Consider the following 22,449-nt stretch of genomic DNA (forward strand, 5'->3'; position numbering starts at 1 on the left):
TAGAGCAAAGACATGCTCCCCCCCACTCAGCAACAGCCTTTCATAAATACTTGCTATATTAAAGCACAACCACGTGCCTGTACATTCCTCCACATCCCTTAAATACTGCTCTTAATTTTGCATTCTAAGCATACAACAAAGTACATCAAAATAATAAAACATTTTTAAATAGCAATTTCTACTGAGGGCATGCAATAAGCCACATTCAGCTAGAAAGCCATAACACACTGGCTGTTATATTTCAGATAGCCAACTTACCCAGCCGCATGTTGCATCTAGAAATAAAAGCCTTTAGCAGGTGGCTAACAGCCCTAAATGGAATTTACTTAATGAGTATCAACTATTCCTCCGGTTTTTTTTAAATACCATTATGTAGCTCAGGGTACGTCATTGTGTATTTATTGATTGCTACTTTACTTCTCAAATGGGAGCCCTATGGAGGGACTTTCAGGACCATGAATTTGTTAGAAGGAATCAAGCATTGGGTGAAACTAACACTGGAAAATAAAATCATGACAAATGTTAGTAGGTTCACTTTCATTTTATGTTCATTTTCAGCATCATAGACTAAGCATTTCTATTTCAGTCTCTCCAGTTACAAGAGAATTTGTCAATGGAAAAGAAGCTAAAATAGATGGATTTTGTGCTTATTCTTCATCAGCTTCAGTAATGTTTTAGGGTTGCTAGTGCACTAGTCCAGGTATAGTGTGGCCATGGGGGTAGGATGTTTGCACTGTGTAACCCAGTGGAAATAATGCACAGACACTGAGAGAAATTGGCGAAAGAATATATGTGAGCTTTATTCCTAAACAAGAACTAGCAGTAATATAAATCATAACAAACACTTCCCCAAAAGTTATAAGCAATGAAATCAGCAATGTAGCTGCAAAGTATTCAATACCGTAGCCTAGCAAATAATTAAACATGCAAATATGGTACCATATGAAATAGTATAGATATATATAAGACCATATAAGAGAATGGTCTAAAAGAATATTTACAGTAAGCACTTCCCTGAGTGAGGACTCCCCCTTTTCATCCTTAGCAATGTCTACGAAGAAGGGTCTTGGTAGTGGGGGAGGTGACGACATGTTAGGAAATGTTTGTCATCGTGGATGGTCTCAGGTCAATTGTCCACTCAGTGCAAAGAACTGCTTCCAAACCTTCCCTCTTATATACATCTAATTGCGGAACTAGTACTGGGCTACCATCTAGGATGGGATGACACCCAAGGCTGGACTCTCTAGTATAGGGCGCTCTGACTGCATGAACACAGTTTGGTTCCTAATGCTCTTTCCATCACATTATGTGGAGTCCATATGTTTTCTCACTGAAAGGATGGTCCTCATTCCTTAGCTGGCTGAACATCCTATTGTTACTTCCTCTTTGGGGTACTGAAATATCTTCTTAATGTCTCTTCTAAATGTAAGGGACATAGTCCAGTATCTCCTTATTGCAAGGGAAATTTTTCTATCTTGTCAAATAATTAAAAGTAAAGCATTTAAAGTATGATTTCAGAATAGTTTCTGTCTCTCAGAATGGTTTCTGTATTTTAACTGAAGATATAATACAGAATATTTTAAGCTACAGACCAATCTAGGCATGTGTTTGACTATAAATGGATAGCTCCTCTTTCCTGGGCCCTCAGCAGTTCTGAGCATATAGCCAGGGATAATCTACTTCCCTAATCTAGAAGGTCTACTTCCTTAATCTTATAGTAACAGATGTATCTTCCTGGAACTGAGTTTCCTATCTTACAGAAGCAGATGCACTTCTGAAAGCTTATTACTTTCTAGCCATCACTAGATTGTCTGGTTCTAATGTTGTGTCTATTCTAAGATCTGAGATGGTAGCAGATATGAAATTTCTGTCAGGGAAAAATGCCTTCATATTATTTTAAGATCACAAATGCAGTTTCATATGGTTAATACAAACTATAACATGTCTAATATCCTATCTCTTAATTCTAATACAAGCAATATTTCTTTCTTCAACTTGCAGTTTCTAAGTAAAACAAATAACAAAACCATTTCATTGTATATAAGCAAGCAGTATATATGTGTGTGGTCCTTGCCAGTGATTCATTGTGATCTATTTACGTAAGGGTAATCTGACCCTCCTGTTTCCTTAATTCCTAACTCTACAACACCAGGGGTAAATTTCACTGTAACCAGCCACTAAAAGATGAAAAAAATGCAGCCCCCACCCCATTTTTTATTTGGGGGGGATAGGGAGGGCTGAAATACAGATATAATAGCATGCATCAGTATCACTCTGATCCTCAAGGCCACATACCAGTCAGCAGATTTACAGGATAGCCCTAATGAACATACATTAGGAGTGGAGGAGTAGCCTAGAGGTTAGAGCAGGCTATGACCCAGGGGAACCATGGTTCAAATCCCACTGTCGCTCCTTGTGATTGTGGGTAAGTCACTTTACCCTCAGCCCTGTGGAGATAGGGAACTACCTATAATACTGGAATATAATCTGCTTTAAAGTGCTGAAAAGTGGAATATAAAAAATCCAAATAAATAAATGAAATACATGGGTACTGCCTCAGCTGTATGTATTTCCAACCATGATGCCTTTCCCTCTGTAGTTACATGCCTCTTGCTACCATCTGGAGGCCCTTGTTTCCACCCAGAAACTCTCCAGACCGTCCACCTCCCTTATCCCAATTGGAGTGTACAGCTTGCCTACCTGTGTCGTCATCAATCTGGGTGAAAATTTAGAGCTGTGTGGTGAAGGAACCCACAAAAGAGGTAGCGGTGAAAGAACACACAAAAGAGGTAGGTGCCCTTTCATGTAATTCCATAGTATCTTCTGTGAGTTATTCTGTTTAAGGTAGCCTATAATACCTACAGCAATAATATGTTCTACATGAGAGATCTGATACTACTTTTGTAACTTTTATAGTAAGAATTATAACTGTAATTTTTTGCGCTACTGTATGCTTTATATATATATGCTTTTATTTTGTAAACCACCCTGATCGTAATGGAAGGACAATATATAAATATCTGTAAACAAACAAACAAATAAATAAATAGATTGCATGTACCAAATATTCGTTAGGGATGAAAATTAGACTGGCCTGATGCCCTCCAGGACCGGAGCTGGACACCCCTGGTGCATAGTTTTCATTAATTGAAATAAATAGCATAAAGACCCAACTGAATACTGTAGTCGCCAGCCAGCAGCAGAAGGATCTGTGTTAAAAGTGCTCCTTTTATTTCATGTACTTTGTGGGGGGGGGGAGGGGCCTCATGTTGAGAGCTGGCTGAGAAAAGGAAGATCCAGATACAGGAATGGTCAAAAGGAAGATCTGGATATGGCCACTCTGGGAAATCCTCCCCCCCCCCCCCCCCCCGCACATCGATATTGACCAGAGGAGAGCCATCCTCCTCACCCTAGAGGAAAGGCGAGATAGGAGAGATATGATAGAGCCATTCAAATATCTCAAAGGTTTCCATGCACAGGAGGTGGGAGCCTCTTTCAGTGGAAAGGAGGCTCTAGAACAAGGGGTCATGGAATGAGGGTGAAAGGGGGGGGGGGGTAGACTCAGGAGTAATCTTAGGAAATATTTCTTTACAGAGAGGGTGGTGGATGCGTGGGACGGCCTCCCAGTGAAGGTTGTAGAGGGGAAAACTATCTGAATTCAAGAAAGCATGGGATAAACGCAGGGGATCTCTGAGGAAGTGACGCTAAATTAATTGGATGGATGGGCAGACTGGATGGGCCATACGGTCCTTTTCTGCCGTCATGAAAGAAAGAAAAAAGAGAGAACAATCTAGCATTGTTTAATGTGGATATAATGGCAGATGACAGTCATGCAGAGTGGGGGTGGTGGATAAAGCTCTCCTTGTTAAGAAAAGTAAATACATTGAAATAATCCTAAATGAACCATTTCCTCAGGAGGGAATGGTAAGATGTCAAGCTTACTAACTGCAAGATGAAATGTTACCGTTAAACGAATGTTTAAACATCAAAATGCCCATTAGAGTAACAAAGCATTCTGAAAACCGGAACTGTAAAACAGATGAAAAATAAACTCATCTGACCGAATCCTTTGCTTAATCAGCTTCCATTTTATTTCTTGAGAGACAGAAATTATTTCCCTTTTTCTATTCTCTCTCCCCTTCCTCCCCCTGCCCATCAGGAATCAACAAAGGCAAATTTAATCCCGGTATCTCTGCAGCCTGCAGAAGTCCAAATCTCTTCTTGGCTGCCTGGAATTACAGGGCCTAATTTGCTATTGCAGCTACAATTCCTGACTCTTTCTGAAGCAAAGATTGAATTTTGGGTGATAGGGATCGCCGAGGATGCAAGTGCACTGGCTGGGCTCAGATCTCAGCAGGTCATGGCAAATGCATTTCTCTTATCACATTTCTGCAAAAGTCAAGGTGCCGACAAACAGGACTGATGCTCTCCCTCATGATATTGCATTTTCTTTATAGCATTTTTCTATTCACTGTTAGCAATGTTTCTAAATAGAGGCTCATGAAGAATTGGGATGTCCTGGAAGGCCGGTTGAATTGAATACCACCCCTTAAATACCGCGTAATAGATTGTTGTGTTTGAAATGCTAAAGCAATACCAAGGGGACATTTTTTTGGGGGGGTGGGTGAGGGGGGTAAGGATTCCTGCAGCCCTTTCTGATCACCCGTTCACCTTGTTTAGTTGGTTTTCAGTCTACTCATGTCAGTAGTTAGGTCACCCCCTCCTGCTCTAAACCTGTGGGAATCTAAGGAGGGCTGTAACTTCCACGATGTGGGTCAGAATTTCTCCTCCCCTATAGAAGGGTATTCTAGTGCTTGCCCCCTGTTTCCCTTTCAGACAAAATGTTACCAAGCTCTCGATGCACTTTTGAAGATGTTTTTAATCAACTCAGGCAAATGTTTTGCCTTCTTTTATACCCATGTGTTTTCTTACCCAAAGATTTGCAGATCAGATAGTGTGAATGTACAGTTTACACCAATATATTCACCACAGCATAAATTCAGAAATCAGTATTCTAATATTCAGATGTCTAAGCTGTAAAAAGAACATAGTAACATAGTAGGCAAAGGCAGAAAAAGACCCAACTGTCCTATCCAGTCTGCCTACTTATTCCTATCCACTTTGCCAAGGATGCATCCCGGCTGCCAGTCATTGAGTGTGATGAATCGTAGGATACCAATTCTTATCCAAGGCAGTTCTCGTCATCGTCCTCCTTTCTATGCCACTGTCTTGGGAGAGGAGCATGCGAGATCCCCCATTTTGTTCTCACCCAGCACTATCCCTTCCTATACCTAACTACAAAGCCTGTAATAATCAAAATAAGTAATAGATGAGAGATCATTAGGTAAATGACCTAAAGAATGACCCCCATGAAATCATTAGCGAGTCCCTGGAAAGGAGGTACCCACTGCAATGTGTTGGCTGTACTCCTACACCTGTACCATCAAGCGAATTATAATCATTACATACAGATGCAATAGTTTCCTGTCTCCTGAGCCCACCCACTTTGTGCTCAGGCCCAAGAGAAGAGGCCCTGTCACAGGGCCGCAGCGGACACTGGGCATGCATATCCAGGGAAGCAGCAGCCAAGAAGCGGAAGAGGCCCAAGAGGCCAACAGTGGACCTCATCCCACCAGCAGCTAAGGAGAATGGCCGGTGGCCAAGAAATGGAGCAGACCCGCAAGGCCGCCAGTGGATCCCATCCCACCAGTGGCTGAAAAGAGAAGGAGGCCTGGTGGCCGAGCAGGCCTGCGAGGTTGCCAGTGGATCCCTTCCCAATGGCGGCTGAGAAGAGGAGGAGGCCTGGCAGCTGAGGATGCCCGCAAGGCCAGCAGTGCTTCCCATCCCACCGGCAGCCGAGAAGAAGAGCAGGACCAGGAGGCTGGCAGTCAAAGAAATAAAATCCTCACCAAAAGGCGCCTGCTCTCCTGCTTCTCCATGTGTGACGGCCCTGTGCCATTCAAAACATGTGCAGCCAGTAAGTGCTCTATGCTGATCTCTCAAGCATTGTGAGATCAGCATAGAGGACATGCTAGCCCCATGAGTTTTGAATACCAGAGGCAGGCACATGAGGACCAGCAGCAGGACAGACTCCCCCTTTTGCTCCTGATAGTAAGCCTGCCTGTGTTTTATGTTTGGGTGTGTGTATGAATGGTAGCCTGCCCTGGGAGTGTGTATGTTTGTGAATGGGAGTCTGCCTGGGGATGAGTGTGTGTGTGTGATTGAGAGCCTGCTTGGGGGGATGTGAATGGGAGCCTACCTAGGGCAGGGGGGGAGTATAAGAGAGAGCATGTGGAAGTGAGAACCTGTGTGTCTGTGAGGGACTGTATGGCTGTGTGGGAGTGGGAGCCTGTGTGTTTGTGTGAGAGTGGAGAGTGGGAGCCTGCACATGAGAGTGAGAGTCTGTGTGTGTACGTATGTATGGAAATGGGAGCAGGAACCTGCTTATGAGAACCTGTATGTTTGAATGGGAATATGAAACTGTGTGTTAGAGAGCATGTAAAAGTGAGAGCCTATGTGTATGTCTGTGAGGGGGAATGGGAGACAACATGTGAGAGCCTATGTATGTGAGCATATGAGAGTGAGAGCCTGTGTGTGTGAGAGAGCATGTGAGAGCCTTTGTTTTTGTGTGTGTGTTTCAGCAAATAGCGTGCAATATTTGCAAACAGATTGCAGTAAAAATGTTCAAACCAAAAACAAAAAACAAAAAAACAAAAACGAATGCAATGAACTGAATCGAATGGGTTGTGCCTGCACATCTTTTATTTATTTATTTATTTATTTGACAGCTTTTTTTTTTTATACCGGTATTCGTGGGTACATCATATCCCTTTACATAGAACTAAAAGAAATACATAAAACAGGGGAGGGAGAGGGGAGCAGGTGGAAAAAGAGGATATGCAAAACAGGGGAGAAGCATATAGTAAAAAGAGATATAATTAACAATTGAGGCGAAGAGTAAAATATATTATACATTATACAATATACATTAGCAGAGCACTGTGGGTTAGCCTGCGTTCACTGTCGGTGCTAAGCGGATGCTTTCGGATTCCAGTGCTGTCAGTCTGGCACCTTTCACAAATACTAAATCCATTGTGCAAGATAAGGGTACTCTCGGGGCTTCAGCTGACCCCAAAACTGGACCAGTCTGAACCAAACCTGGCATGCCTTGGGTTGTGAAGGACAACCACCGGACCCATTTTCAGGCAAAATCAGTGCAGTTGCACGGCTGCAAATATGTATGTGGACAGATGAACAGACAGACAGATGGGCCCAACTGCAGACAATAGATGCTTTGCACTAGCAAACGTGCCTAATAGTAATAATGAGAAAAGAATGGAAGGGTGTGCAGAATGCAACCAGATCATATTCAAAAAGGAGGAAAGGAAAACGGATTGCTTTTCAGCTAGATGCATGAAGTTTATTTGCACACAAATATAAGAATAACAGGGTTGGTAGACTTCTTAGGTTGCCTAATGCTTTATTGAATATTGCTGTATTGGTTTTACAATTGCTTTATAGTTCTCTGTCTGTGTTATGATGCTGTGAACCGCTCTGACCGGTATTTTTCTTCGTGTGCGGTGTAAAAAAAAGCCCGGAAATAAAATGTATAAAATGAATTCACATTAAAGCATTAAAGTGAAACCTTTCATAGCAGCTACCTAATGTCTTATGCAAATATAATGAACCCCTGTATTCCCCTTGCGGATCAGAAATACACTGACTTCTCGGTTTCGTGCCGTCTTACCTGGAGTCCCCAGGCCTGCACTTGTCCCTGGGAATCTTTAATTCCCGTGCTGGGGCTCATGGGGGAGCTATGGGTCCGCTTCGCCAGCCTGGAGGACTTCAGGCTTGGGGGAACAGCTGAAAGTGGCCACTGAATTCCAGAAAGGGGGCAAAGGCTAATTATAGCTCCTGCAACTGAGATCCAAGCATGCACAGTGGCCAAATGCAGAAGTATTTTAAGAAGATGTGTTTGGCTGTGAGGAAAAATTCAAAAAGGCGCTTTCAGCTAGGAAATAAGGGGCACCTTCAAAGATTCAGTAGCTTAGGAACCTGCATGAGGGGTTGGGGAACTTTGATGTCGGGCAGGAAGTGAACAAGACAGCAGAGGGACAAATAACCTAACCTAGAGGTGGTGGAGGATGCTAGTGGGGGGGGGGGGGGGGTTTAATGACATTGTCGATGTTGTTTCATGTTTTTTTATAAATAAACTGACATTTTTTTTTTTTTTTTAATTTTCTTTCATTTTTAATGCTCACTATTTCAGGGGTGGCTGATTCCAGCCCTCGAGAGCCACAAACAGAGCCAGGTTTTCAGGATATCCACAATCAATCTGCATGAGATGGATGTGCACAGAGTGCAGGCAGCGCATGCAAATCTAATCTCCTGCATATTCATTAGGGATACCCTGAAAACCTGGCCTGTTTGTGGCTCTCGGGGACCGGAGGTGGCCACCCTTGCACTATTTGCTGAGCAAAATCAAAAACCAAAAAAGCTCCCAGAGAAACAGACTTTAAATGGAACCTCCCCCAACAAAACAAAGTGACATTTTTGGGCCTTGCACGCTCTTAGATGTCAAGTCGGATCAATGAACCTTTTTTTTAGAGCAATATTTGGAGTCGATTCCTGGAAATGTGGGAAATCCATGCCTTATCTCAGGGGTGGGCAGTTCCGGCCTTCGAGGGCCACAAACCAGTCTGGTTTTCAGGAGATCCCTCATGAATATGCATGAGAGAGATTTGCATGCACTCTGCCTCAGTTGTATGCAAATCTATGTCATGCATATTCATTAGGATATCCTAAAACCTCGACAGGTTTGTGGCCCTCGAGGACTGGAATTGCCCACCCCTGCCTTATCTGATTTTGCTGTATCTTGGCTAATTTCTTTCATTCATTTTTTAATTCTTTCTTTCCTTTCTCCTAGATCTTTCTACTTCTTTTTTTTTTCTTTTCTTTTTCTATCTTCTTTCTTTCCATGCCTCTTATTAGCTCTTCCACCTGTCTTGTCCTTTCCAAAAGTGCCCCTTTCCCTCCTCCCTCCAGTATGGACCTATTTCAAGCTTTCCCTCTCCTTTCTCCCATTTTCTTCTTCATTTCAGTATCACCTCCTTTCCACCTTTCGCCTTCTATCTCCTCCTCACTTTTTATCCCTCTTCTTCTCTCCCTATATCCATTCATTTCATCACCTCTCTTGCCTTTCTTTGTCCTCTCTCTCCATGTGTCTCCTCTTCCCTTCCCCCATCATCCTCCCTCCATCCCCCAAGCTTCTCCTCCCCTTTGGTTAATCCTCAGCACCAATCTTAAGCACAGGGCAGAAACCGAACAGAGGGCCAGACAACGCCAGGCACCTGGAGCTCTGCCTCGGTGGAACCAGCTCAGCTTTGCCAAGGGAGCCCTCTGGGGGGCGCCGGGCTCCCTGCCTCTTCCCAAAGCTGGTGCTGACCTATGGGGGCCGGTGTAATAAGACCCAGACTAAAATTGGAGTTAAATATGAGCGCAGGTTAAAAACAGGGGTCCCCCCATGGGATGCAAAAAAAGCTAACGGGATACAAATCAAAAAGGAGTTAAAGAGAAAACGAAAAAACGCAGGCTAAACTCAGAGTTAACCTGCAAAATCCGCACTAAAGCAGAAAAGTGCTTTGAAACAGGTAAGTGCTTGAAGCTGGAAGAAGTTGTGACCAAAATGGCTTTGCATGCAAGACTGGCACTGGGCACCTCACATGCAAGGCCATTTCGGCAAAGCAAGCCAAGTGAAATCAAAGGTAAGCTCTCTAGGGAGGGCACCTATAGCTGAACAGCAAGTGCTCTGCATCCCTGATAGCTGTAGTTGCCCATTCCAGAGAGCTGACTCTTTGATTTCACTTGGCATATCTTGCATACAAGATTGTGCCCAGGTTGGGATACCCAGTGCCAATCTCGCATGCAAGGCCATTTTTGGTCACACTCCTTCCAGCTTCAAGCACTGTGCTTAACGCTTGGGCCCGAGGTGGAGTAACAGTTGACTCACATTTCTGGTGGCCTTGATAGTCAATTGCTGTGACCATGTGGTAGCGTCTTGCTGTTTCCACTGTATTGGGTCTAGCAATAGAATAACTTTGGCCACCAAAAATGTGAGTCTACTCCACCTCAAACCGAAGAAGGAGTTGCATCTCTGGCATAAGCTCTCTTACGCTTGCACCTACAGATGGTGTACAGATGATGTACTGTTCAGCTATAGGTGCCTTCCCCAGAGAGCTTACATATTAGTAAACTGTAGGTTCCCACCCTGAGCGCTTACACTGAAAAACCCCTGGGTCCAAGGTGGAATAAACTCACATTTCTGGTGGCCGAAGTTATTCTATTGCTGTGCCCAGCCTGGCAGAAGCAGATACTATTACACTGGGCAGTGCAATATTATAACATGGCAACCAGAAATGTGAGTGGTCTGAGCCAGGAGTTAAATTTCCAGCATTAACGAAATGTGCTTTACGCCGTCTGCCTTTTAAACGCACCTCCCTGCATTGCTGGGGAACAGCTAATGCCATCTTTTACCTGATGTGCATCTGCCCACGCTAATCTTGGTGCTGATTTTATTCCTGTTTTACTGTGCATTTTTTTAGAAGTTAAAACCCCTGTTACGTACCAGAATTAACGTACTACAAAAAGATTCATATTAAAACAGGAGTGAAAGCCTGCGGCTGCTAGCATGACATCAGCCCACCCCTCACCAGTCCTCCCTGGAAGATTAGACCGGTAAGTGGAGTTGTAGCTACAAGTTGCCTGGTACTGGGAGAATTACTGCAGCTCTGTGCTTCCCAGGAACAAAGAAATGCCCCCAGTGTGTGCAAGTGGAGGCAGGCAGGAAGAAGGAGCTGTGCTGCCGCCGTGGATTTCTGAGAGGAAGCAATGCCAGAGGGCAAGGGAGAGCACGGTGAGGTTAGACAAGAAGAGGGCTGAGGGCCAGTGACTGAGGTCCCCCCCCCCCCCCCCCCCCCGCCCAGTTTACGGCAATTCTGGGGCAGGTACTCAGGCTTTGCGCCAGACCGGGGGCTCTGATGTTAAATTAATTCTGCACAGTCTACGGGGCGGGGAATTGCGCTCCTCTCTGCCAAGAGGCACTATCACTTTCATTTATAAAGATTTGCACGAAACAAAATACATTTTAGAGTAGCTGGCGCCTCTCTTGTATTAAGAAGAAATTCTCCATTTATTCAATGGCACTACCATAAAGATATCTAGAGTAGAAGCCACTCTTCCAGTTCTTAATCACCTGACTCGATCAAGGACTTGCATTATTCCAAGCCTTGATTCCCCTTTGTGGAACAGTCAGAAGAAAATATTGTGCTTTCCATTTCGTCAAAAGCACTCGATGAAACCTGCCACTTCTGTAAGCACATTTGGGAATATTTCAGAGCTGTAGCACTAAAAGTGAATAGGAATGCATTACACCAGCTGAGAAATATTTATTGCAAATTAAAATGCTCATAGATTTATTTCCAGCACTAGAGCACTAGCAGAGTTCAATTAAGCGTGAAGTTTCTACAGACAAACCGGCCTTCCTTGAGCAGTGTGCTATAACGCTCAGGAGCTTTACATTGTTTCCAGGTAAGAGACCCGATTGGCTGGCATTTTTCAAAGGAAAATGTAAACGTTACATACTATCCTAGCAATTTTCAAAAGCCCATTTGCCCACGTTAAGCAGTGAAGCACACTTAATGCGGGTGAAACCTATTGACAATTCAATAGGCTTTTGAAAATTGCTACGATAGTATGTTACGTTTACATTTTCCTTTGAAAATTATCCTGTATGGGACTGAGTCCCTGTAGATCACACTAAATATTTTAGTGTGCATCTTAAAAACACAGTTAACCAATTAATGTCCTAGTCACCCTGCCGAAATGGGCTGTTTGTTCATTGAAGGCAGAACAGAGACGTTTGGGACATCCCAAAAACTGTTGTAATCATAAGTCCCAGGCGCAAGTTTTTCTTTTCACGATTTTTAATTGCAAATAAAAAAAAAAAAGCACTCCCACGCCACCCTTATGTCATTCATGTATCATTATAAAATATTCCTAGCACTGATTGTTTAAACATAATTCCCCGGTGTGACAAGAGGTAGTGAAAAATAGTGCTCTCGGATCTAGTCTACCCAACATAGACCTCTGTTTCCATCTGTGTCTGCCCTAGGGTTGGTAGGACGACAGTGTGGCTGGATGCTTTAAATGCAAGTTAGTTTGGATTGCGGTTCGGGCCCCTGAGGCAGATGGAATCATAGATCCGTGTTGGGTGGACTACATCTGACAGCACCATTTTTTTTTTTTTTGCAACATCTTGACACAGAAGGGAAGTGTGATTCATTAGGTTTCTACAGCCAATGCAATGAATATTTTATAATGATACGAGTGTGACATGGGAGTGTTTTTTTTATTTGCAATTGAAAATCACAAAAAAAAAAACCCGCGCTTGGGACCTATGATTACAACAGCGGCAGCCTTTTGGGATGTTACAAATGTCGCTGCTCTGCTTTCAATGTTATCCCCTCATTAGGCTGCAGTATTTTTCTCCAAGGACAAAAAAAACCATGAGAGTTGCGAGGCCATGGTAAATGACCCTGCAGCTTAAGAGGCATCGCCCCCAACAGACAGTTACATATTTTTTATTTTGCCTTCTTGCACAGAATTTGTCATCTTTTCCATGGAGACCAAGAAAGAGCAGCTCCTCCAAACAATCCCATCTTTGCACTCCCTCGGCCTCCCGAAAGAGACTTTGAACCAGTCTGTCATGAAACTGAGCTCTGTCTTCAAAGCAACTCAACCTTGCAGGTCGGTGTTGAATTAGTATTTCCTTCCATGCACTGACAGAGACGTGAAAACAATTCAAAGCTGGCCTTGAACCAGGGGTTCTACAGCCTACTTCACGTTTCTTGGGAAAAAATAAATTTAGATTTTTGCCAGGTCAGCCGAGGTAACCTTACTTGAATTTTTCTAGCAGATCAGAGGAACATCCAACATGAATTTACAGAAACCCAAGGTGGATCTGAATAAAATCTAATGAAATCTGCTTCAAAGATTTGACACAAAATCCACAGAATCTGCTCAAATTCACTAGCCAACTTTTCAAATTTTACACTCCGAGGGTCATCAAATCTTCACTAGACAGCACTGTTCTGTTCGTACGTCTCAGTTTGAATGTCAAAGTGGCCCCTAACCCCTACACTAATACCTAAACCTCACCTCGAGTTACTAGGTGGGCCTACCATAGGGATATAAATACCTATCTAGTGTGAGAGCATTATGGCTAGTCAGTCTCTCTCTCTCTCTCTCTCTCTCTCTCTCTCTCTCTCTCTCTCTCTCTCTCTCTATCACAGGCGATATTTAGTGCATTTTGATAAATGCAGGCCTTAGCTGGCTAACTACTTAGCCAGATACATAGTTTATCTGGAAAACTGATGCCCACTCAACAGCATCACTTAGCTAGATAAGTTCAAACTCATCTGGCTAAGTAGCACTGGATATCGGCCTCCATGTCTTCACTAGAAATCTGCTCAATATTATTAAAAACATATATCTTGATAATCAGTTGCTTCTGGAGACTGAAATGTAGATAGGAAAGAATTGCCAATGGCTGATGACGACCAGTTTCTTTGACTGATTATCAAACTCTTTAGAATATCATAATCTGGGTTTCTTTTTTTTTTTTCAGCTTAGAGGAAAGTGAATGATTTTTTCTATTAACCGTTCAATAGAGTACAATTAAGAACTGTGCATTAACAACAGTTTTATTTTCATTGCTAAATTAATTTTAAACCTCTGCACATAGGAGTGCTTTATCTCTGCACCTCCCGGGATAAAAAAAAAAAGTGAAACAGCTGAGGCTGGGAAGTCCAGGGAAATCTATTAATACCTATTTTAAAAAGCACTTCAGCATGCATCCATGGATTCCTATAATTGGAATCCTTTGTTCAACAGTGGTGAGCCTTAATCTCAGAGGAGGTTACATTGGTTAAATTATTGCACGCAAGGTCTTTAAGATGCCACAAACCAAACATGTTCGGTATAAGAGAACGGGCACAGAACAAGGCCTGCTGGAGAAAGCATACAAATATTTCTTGGTTACCAGTCTGCTGTTAATAAATCCATGCACGTGATTAATTAGTCCAGCGGGTCTGGTCTCCTGTCCCCGCAGACCACAAACAGGTCTGTTTACTAGGATAACTACCATAAATAATCATCAGATATTTGTGTACCCTTGGTCTCAGAACCAGGTTAATTTATACAGTAATACTGTCCCAAATGACGGATCTATTTCTTGAGAACCCCTGAATCAGGCCAGTGTACTCACAGAAATTGTTATTGCACGGTCCTGAAACTTAAGCATGTTACAGATCAGCAGAGTCTTGTAAAGTCACGGACGCAGAATAGCAGGAATCTATTTAAAAACGACTACATGGCATTTGCTCTGCTTGTTAAAAGAATTGTTGGAATTATGTTTTGCCCCATTTCCCAGCTGGCAGCATGGCCCAAAAGTAAGTTGCTCACGTGGACCCATGTCCTTGGAAGAGAATAGTCTGTTCCGAAGGGTTCTGCTCTCTGGACAGGGAAAGCAAGACTAATTCATTAGTTGTTAGTCACCCTATTATAAATGGAAATAGTATCCTATGTGGAGCAAACAGCAATAATGTCGTGGTGTCCTTGCGATAAATAGATGATAAATCAAAATACTTTTCAAACTTGTGCAAAACAAACACTAAAGCAACAGTTAAACGATAGCCTCAGGGCTCATATTTTATTGGAGAGGAGATCAGACTACGGACGTTTAGATCAACCAGTTCTCCCTGCTCATCTCTGAGTGGGAGTAAAGAAAACAGATGTGCATAATTTCATTCTGGACAGTACCTTTTATTTAAAAACATATACTCCATCCTTTTTTTTTATTCAGCTTGCTTTATGCTCTGATATTTGATAATAATTTGCTGCTGGTAGGCTGGCAAAATTAGCCAGATAAATGTATCTGGCTAACTTAGGCCTGGACTTTCTATCGTCGCAAAGATGATTGAATCCCGCGGTAACGGGGGGGCGGGCCTGCGAAAGCCGGCAGTGATCGCACCACCGCGGTGTTATCGCTGCCGGCTTTCGCACCCAATAGCGCTAACGTGAAAGGTGGCACTTTGGGCGCACTACTGGCGGCGATAACGGGTCTTACCTTATCGCCGCCAGCGAAGTTTCCGCCGCGTCCGCCCCCGACTCCGCCCCTATCAAGTTATCGCGAGCGATACCGATAGAAAATTACCCCCTTAGCTGGATAGCACTGTTGTGTCATGAAACTCCCCCAGACCGCTCCTGACATAGCCAGATATGTTTTTAACCCAATTTGGACCTGCAATGTGGGGATCTGCAGCAGTGGCCTTCTACCTTGTCAGATATATCATCTCTATGGCACTAAGAGTCTTTACACCTGATATTTACCTTTTCACTATATTCTGATAACCCCTTTTCCTCAGGTTCCTGATTGGTCTATGGTGCCAGCCTCTGACTGGAGGGAATGTTTAATTTCTTTTTCCTGGAAGTGGTTGCTGGAACGGTTCAGTTAGACCTGTCCTGTCTACCCTGTATCTCCCTACCTATTGCCTGAATCTTGACTCTAGCTTATTTCTGTTGCCTTGTACCTTTTATCTTTTCATTTGACCCTCCTTATATTGACTTCTTAGCATCTAACTCTGACCTAGCTTCTGACCATGAGTGTCTGCTGTTATAAATATCTGCATTCTTGGACTGCCTGGCTTCTTCTGACCTTAGATACTGCTGACTGTACTTGGCCTACTGCCTCAGTTGTGCTTGTCCCAACATAAATATTAGTTTGTTCCAGTCACAAGCAAAGTAGAAGGGATACAGTCTCTTCGGGGACTGGAACCAGTGAAACAATCAAGAGGTTGAGGAGTAGGGGCTATTCAGAAACCAGTGGAAAGAATGTTCTAGAACAAGGGATCATGATATGATGCTCTGAGGAGGTAGACTCAGGAGCAACATTAGGAAAGAGAGATGGGTGCATGAAATGCCCTCCTAGAGGTAGTGGAGACTAGAATGGTAATGCATGACATAAATCATTAGTTGCAAAAAAAAAAAAAAGTGGAGAGAGAAAAGAAGATTTAATTAGCAACCAGGTCTATCGGCAACCACAGTAGGCTGCAAGTACAGCACTAACTAGAATGAGTAGAAATGCTGGCACTCATGTCGCTAGGTCTGTCTGGCAGGCTGAAACGATAGAATTAATTAGCAGTTGGGTATATATATATATATATTCTCTGTAAGGCATCATTGAGCACAAAGTTTGGGGTTTATTGGCCCTTGCATTGATTCTCATTGCTTCCTTTCTTTTGCGCCCAAATTCTGCTCATCCCTTCTGTAAGAAATTCAGCTAATCTTTCTGCAAGCATCCCTGAGAAATACATCGCTAGGATGGTTCTGTTACATGCCCATTTCCCAGGGTGCAACAGGGCTTCTTCACCTGTGTACATTTTTCTTTTACTGCTTGCCCTATATGCACATAAAAGTGCCTGCGTGGCGTCTCCATGGAGTGCATTTTCAAGAATTACGCATGTAAAAACTGGCAAACATCGGAGCAATTTTCAAAAGTTCATTTAAGCACGTAAAGCCCATTTACGTGCGTAAAACCTTTTGACAAGTCAGCCCTATGGAGTGAATCTTCAAAGGAGTTACGTGCATAAAAGTATCCATTTTTAAAAGTGCATTTGCATGTGTAAAACCCAGTTTTATGTGCATAAATCCTTTTGAAAATGACCTCCCTGCAGCAGGGAAAGGGGTTTGGAGGGGGTTGGGGGTGGGGGTTTTAAACTTAGGTGCATACTTTCAACTTTCAGAAGTACTGCACGTGTGTCATTTTTTTCTCAGAAAAACTCCCTGCACAAATTAGCAGGTGCGAATAGTTTTTTTTTTTGGGATCATTTTCAAAAGAGAAAGTCTGCGCATACTTTCCTTTTGAAAATTAGTGCCAAGTCTGCAGGCAAAAAAGTATCCCCACAGACCTAGTACCACTGCGGGCAGTTACAAAATTACCCCCTAAGGGAGACCGCCCCTCTGCCCAGAACTTGTACGAGAATTAGCCAGACCAATGGAGCATGGCTCTTTGCCTCTCAGGCCGATCCTGTAAGGTCCGCGGGAAAACAGGTGCTCAGCGTTGAGCGCCCGCTCTCCCAACGCGCGCCCAGCATCCTGTATTTAAATGAGGGGGGTTGCGCCAAAAGGAAGCGCTAGGGACAACTACGCGTCCCTTCCACCTCCTTGGCCCGGGAGAGGAGGCTGTCAGCGGGTTCGGAAAAACCGATGCTCAATTTTACACGTGCCGGTTTTCCGAACCGACAGCCATGGCTTAGGAAAACGGGCGCCGACAAAATTGAGCATCTGTTCCCCTAACCTGACTGGCCGGCACATTTTTTGAAATTATTTTTTAACATTATTGGTTCTTCCAACTTAATATCGCAAGCAGTACTTTCTGCTTTTCTGTACACTTTTTTTTTGGGCTGTGCAAAATAGGCGGGTTGGCAGCACTTTTTTTTTTTTTCAGTATCCCGGGTGAATAACTAATAGCCTCATTGACAAGCATTTGCGTGTGATGAGCGCTATTAGTTTCGGGGGGGTTTGGATTCGCGTTTTTGACGTGCTAAACCCCTTACTGTGGAAAGCACGCGTCCAACTGTGGGTAAAACAGCGAGCGCACCTTACAGTATCAGCCTGTTTGTGTGTGGAAGGAGCATTGCTTGTTTTGACAAACATGAATACTGCTCTACAGATCTGAACATCAGATGAATGCGATTACTCAGTGGTGCAGAAACCCAAGGCCTCAGTTAAATACAGAGCAGATGGCGAGGCTATTTTCTAATGCTCATGCCCGGAGAACCTCCTACCTCCAAAAGAGCCAGCAGTGGACTGAATTTAGAGGAACATCTGCTGCCAATAAATAGTAAACATGATAAAGAATAATGAGGTTTGGTATTTTTTTACATTAATTAATATCCAAGCTGGCATACAAACAGTATATAAAGTGGTCCTTTTTTTTGGCTTGGTGCAGTGAGGAGATTGGTGAAGGCTTTTTCTGTAGCAGATTGCTATTGAATTTCCACCCTGGAAATTATATTTCTAAGTCTTGTTCAATCCTCGAGTGCAACAGTTTAATAGCGATAGGGCCGCCCCATACCTGCCTGCACCGATAGTTAGAAAAGGATTTCCTCTCTAGCTGGAATTAGATGGCCCTTCTCCTGAACAAGATTAAAGTCTTAGAAATGCAATCTGTCAATCGAGTTGGATAAACGGTGGTAGAAAAACCGGATGCTTACTTGTAAAAAGAACAAATGCTCTGCAAAATTAGGTAATTGTGCTTCTTTTACTATTTTGATTTTATGTATTATATGCGCATATAGCAGTCCTCGAGGGCACAAATAGGCCAGGTTTTCAGGGTACCCCAAATGACTGTGCATGAGATAAATTGGCACGCAAGCGAGGAATGGTGCAGGCAAATCTATCTTCTGCATATACGTTAGGGACATCCTGAAAACCTAACTCAAGGACTGACATATCAGGTGATACAATTACAAAGTATCACAGGCATGGGTACCACAGAACACAACATTTATAACCCCCCTCCCCAAAATAGAGTCCAAAACACCAGAATCAGGTCACCGCCATTCCCCTGGTTTCCTGAACAGGTTACAGAGGGGAAGGTCTTCCTTATCCTGGACAAGGTTCTCCATGCACTGCCTCCAGGCAACACCCAAGAGTCCCTCATGGCTTCCTAATGCAAAAACTGACAAAATCCTGAAAAAACACCCAGAGGAAAGCTCACCCAGTTTGTGGACTGGAAGAACCACTCCCGACCTTGCTGAGGATTGGTGGGATGGTGTCTGTGCGGTGCACTCTCACTCACAACCTCTATGCACTCATAACCTCTATGCACTCACAACCTCTCTCACTCACAACCTCTCTCACTCACAACCTCTATGCACTCATAACCTCTATGCACTCACAACCTCTCTCACTCACAACCTCTCTCACTCACAACCTCTATGCACTCATAACCTCTATGCACTCACAACCTCTCTCACTCACAACCTCTCTCACTCACAACCTCTCTCACTCACAACCTCTATGCACTCACAAACTCTCTCACTCACAACCTCTCTCACTCACAACCTCTATGCATTCTCGCTCCCTCTCTACTTCCTTCCCTTCTCTCATCCCTTTCTCCCACCCCTTCTGCATTTTACCTTCTTGTCTCTTCCTTCTCTTGCAACATGCCAGATTTGTGGTATTAGTAAAACACTCCCTTCTAAGACCCTAATTCAGGGAGAGCCACTCGGTATCTGGGTTATAATAATGAGGATTTCTGCACCTCCTTAGCTTTCATTCTTAGGGGGACGATGTCCGTGCTCCCACCCCCACAGTCCCAGAATCACCATTCCTTATTTAGCTTTCCCTGGCACTCTGCAGAATCCATAGCTCGGTATCAACAGTGCTTTCTTCGCCCTGGCCTGGATCATCCTCCATAACAGCTGAAAACTCCTTAAAGCTTTACCGCAGCCTCTCTCTCAAGTGGCTCCACCTGCACAAGCAGCACTGACAGCAGCCACGCATAATGCAGCCCATCAGTGGTGGTCTTCCAATGGCAGACCTCACCCACACCGCTCTGACATGCTGCCACTTGAACTTCCAACTTCAAGTATTTGACCTGGCGGCAGCAGCAGGATGCACGTCCATCACTGCCCCCATGGGCCAGGTCAAGCTCCTTCTGCCATTGCTGCGGGGGGGCCAGATAAAATTCAGCCAAGGGCCACGTCTGGCCCCCGGACCGTAGCTTGGCGACCCCCTCATTAAACGTAAAACAGGTTATCAATACACAAGCCAGAACATGAAAACGGATCATGAGGCAATACATATGCAAGAAAATAGGTAATACCTTCACTATCACTAACGCAATTGATGTTTCCTGCATGAAGGATTTTACAGTCCTGCTGGATGAGAAAGGAGCATCTGAACAACATTTGGAATTGGTGCAGTTTGCAAAGGAAGTAGGATGGTTTGGTCAAAGTCAAAGAAATGGAAGGCTGAGATGATGGAAGGAGGTAGGCAGGGATCCAGGAGACACAGCTGGGATGCGAACAAGCAGCCGTAGGATCACATTACCGCGAATGAATGGCGTGAAATAAGCCCGCTGTGGAACAATGCCTGGCAGTGCAGGATCGAAGCGTTTTCTGACAAATAATGTATGCCCCTTCTGAGTAACGCTCAGAACAATGACCCCCTCTCCTGCAATTAAGTTAATTTAATATGTTAGGTCACAACGGGGGCAATTCTGAAAAAGCCAAAATAGCTGCAAAGATTTTAGATGCTTTTACCTCACGTACTTTGCATCTAATTTTCAAAAACAAAGTGCTCAGGTGCTTTCTTTTTGAATCTTAGATCAAAGCTCCTTCATGGCACTGCTGTGGCCCAATCCAGTTCCGGGTCAGAACTGCGAGTGTGTGCGGTGGGAGAGACATTTCCTGTGAAGCAGGGAATAACTCGGCACTCTTCACTGGTTGCATGCAAGGATCCTTTACTTGGGGAAACTTGGAATGAAAATAATAAACATTTAATACACAGGTTCCATGGTTCTCTCCCATTCAAAGGTTAATGAAATACAATATGGGGGGGGGGGGGGGGAGTGAGAATTATTGTTGTTAAATGTTGGTTTTGACGTAGATGATGTTTAATATGTCATTTGTTGTTTGCTGGTTGTAATGTAAACCGAAGTGATAATTAATTCTGTTAATTGAACCTCGGTACATAAAAGTTATAAATAAATAAATAAATAATATGGGGGAGGGGGGGCCAGATATTGTCATTAAATGAATGTTTTATAAAATAGTAATATGAAGAAATTGTGAGTACAATAACATTTGTAAAGAAATGTGTTAACAACATCTAGTGATTATAGAGCTTTCAGAGTTATAATTATAAACTGTTTGTTAGTTTGATAAACCAGTGGTAGCGGTCTTTTGTCTGTAATAGATAAGACTGATTTACGGGTCAGCAAATAACTCGCCGACGTTGGCGAAAATGGCAAATCCTTTGTGCTATTTGTATTGAACTCTCCATAACGTGTTTTAGTTCACGGTATGCAAGAATGCATTATTGTACCTTAGTAAAAAAAAGGCCGCTTAACAGCACTAAAAGTTGCCCTCAATACGTCCTGCAGACCAGAATGCTAAAACGCTTATTAACCTGCTTTGCTAGGGTAGGAAATGACGGCCTCTTAGGGCTTGATTGTTAAAGAAGAACTCAAGGCTCCAGCAGCCCGTGTATCAGAAAGAGAGGTCCCCCCCCCCCCGTAGAAACAACCTGAAATCATTTGGGCTTGCACAGAAAAACGCCGCGTGCAAGAATGCATTTACACGGACGGAAAAAGAAAAAAGACGCCCAGGCATGAAATCGCAAAAGGGCGAGGAACCCGATCCCTTTCTCATGGAACCCATTTATTTTATGCTCGTGAGAAAGGAAATGACCATTCCAGAACCGGGTTCCTGTCTTAAGTCCGGATCAAAAGATGAGGAGCCAGGCACTGGATTGGCCAGAGAGAGGTGAGGGGGGGCCGGCACACGTGACACTCTCTCAGGCACACAAAAGGTTCTTGCTCTCTTGCACACACACACGTACAGTCTCACTGCCGCAGCCCTTCTTCCACCACCACAGCAGGGATGGGATCTCCTGAGGGCCTTGCTTCCGTGGGCCCTCTCGTTCTTCGGCCACTGTGAATAGCTTTTGAAAAACTGGGGGGGGGGGAATCAGCCCTGCTGGCCTGGTGTTTTGTTTTTTTTAACTTGAATATAACCTAACTTTCAGACCTATTCACAGTAAGCATTTACACATGCAAGTGGAGATTGATATAATATATTATAAACTGTGCGGCAGGAGCTTCTCCAGAGATATGTGCATATGTTTCAATTACTTGCAAATATTTCCAGCGCAAGAAAAAACATACTTTCACTACCTAGCGTATAAAGATGCACACATATATTTTAGATGTGTAAAAAATATAACATGTATGCATAATAACCCCAGTTTATACGCAGAGGCAGGTATTATATAAAGTATGCACGTACACTGTGTTGGAAATACCTGCATGCACCCTAGGAATCACCAGTTCACCAATACCTTTGCCAGTTCACTCAGCCCTTCTCCAGTTCATCTAGACCCCTCTTTCTTCCTGAAACCCACCAGTTCACCCAAATGCCCCAACCCAAAAACTGCAGACAATAGACCATTCCGATTTCACGTGCAGAACTCGATTACTGGGGTAACGGTGTATGAATGAGCTTGGTAATGTGTCTGCATGTATCTCTTACAAAACAGCAACTAGCCCGGAACACCCTAAACCGAACCCTTTTTCCCATGGTAAAATATATGTGTGAAATGTAA

General features: G+C 43.6%; 1 protein-coding gene across 1 annotated transcript in view; it reads left to right on the top strand.

Annotated features, from left to right (window-relative positions):
• The window catches only part of LOC115074749, a 60,569-nt gene that overhangs the window by 13,990 nt on the left and 24,130 nt on the right, over positions 1-22,449 (top strand). Inside the window, exons 3-5 of the mRNA XM_029574512.1 lie at positions 559-666; positions 2,600-2,789; positions 12,660-12,804. Of these exons, the coding sequence (XP_029430372.1) occupies positions 559-666; positions 2,600-2,789; positions 12,660-12,804 (443 nt within the window). The remainder of the gene's footprint in view (positions 1-558; positions 667-2,599; positions 2,790-12,659; positions 12,805-22,449) is intronic.

Source organism: Rhinatrema bivittatum, chromosome 13 (genome assembly GCF_901001135.1).
Source record: "Rhinatrema bivittatum chromosome 13, aRhiBiv1.1, whole genome shotgun sequence".
Taxonomy (NCBI): Eukaryota; Metazoa; Chordata; class Amphibia; order Gymnophiona; family Rhinatrematidae; genus Rhinatrema; species Rhinatrema bivittatum.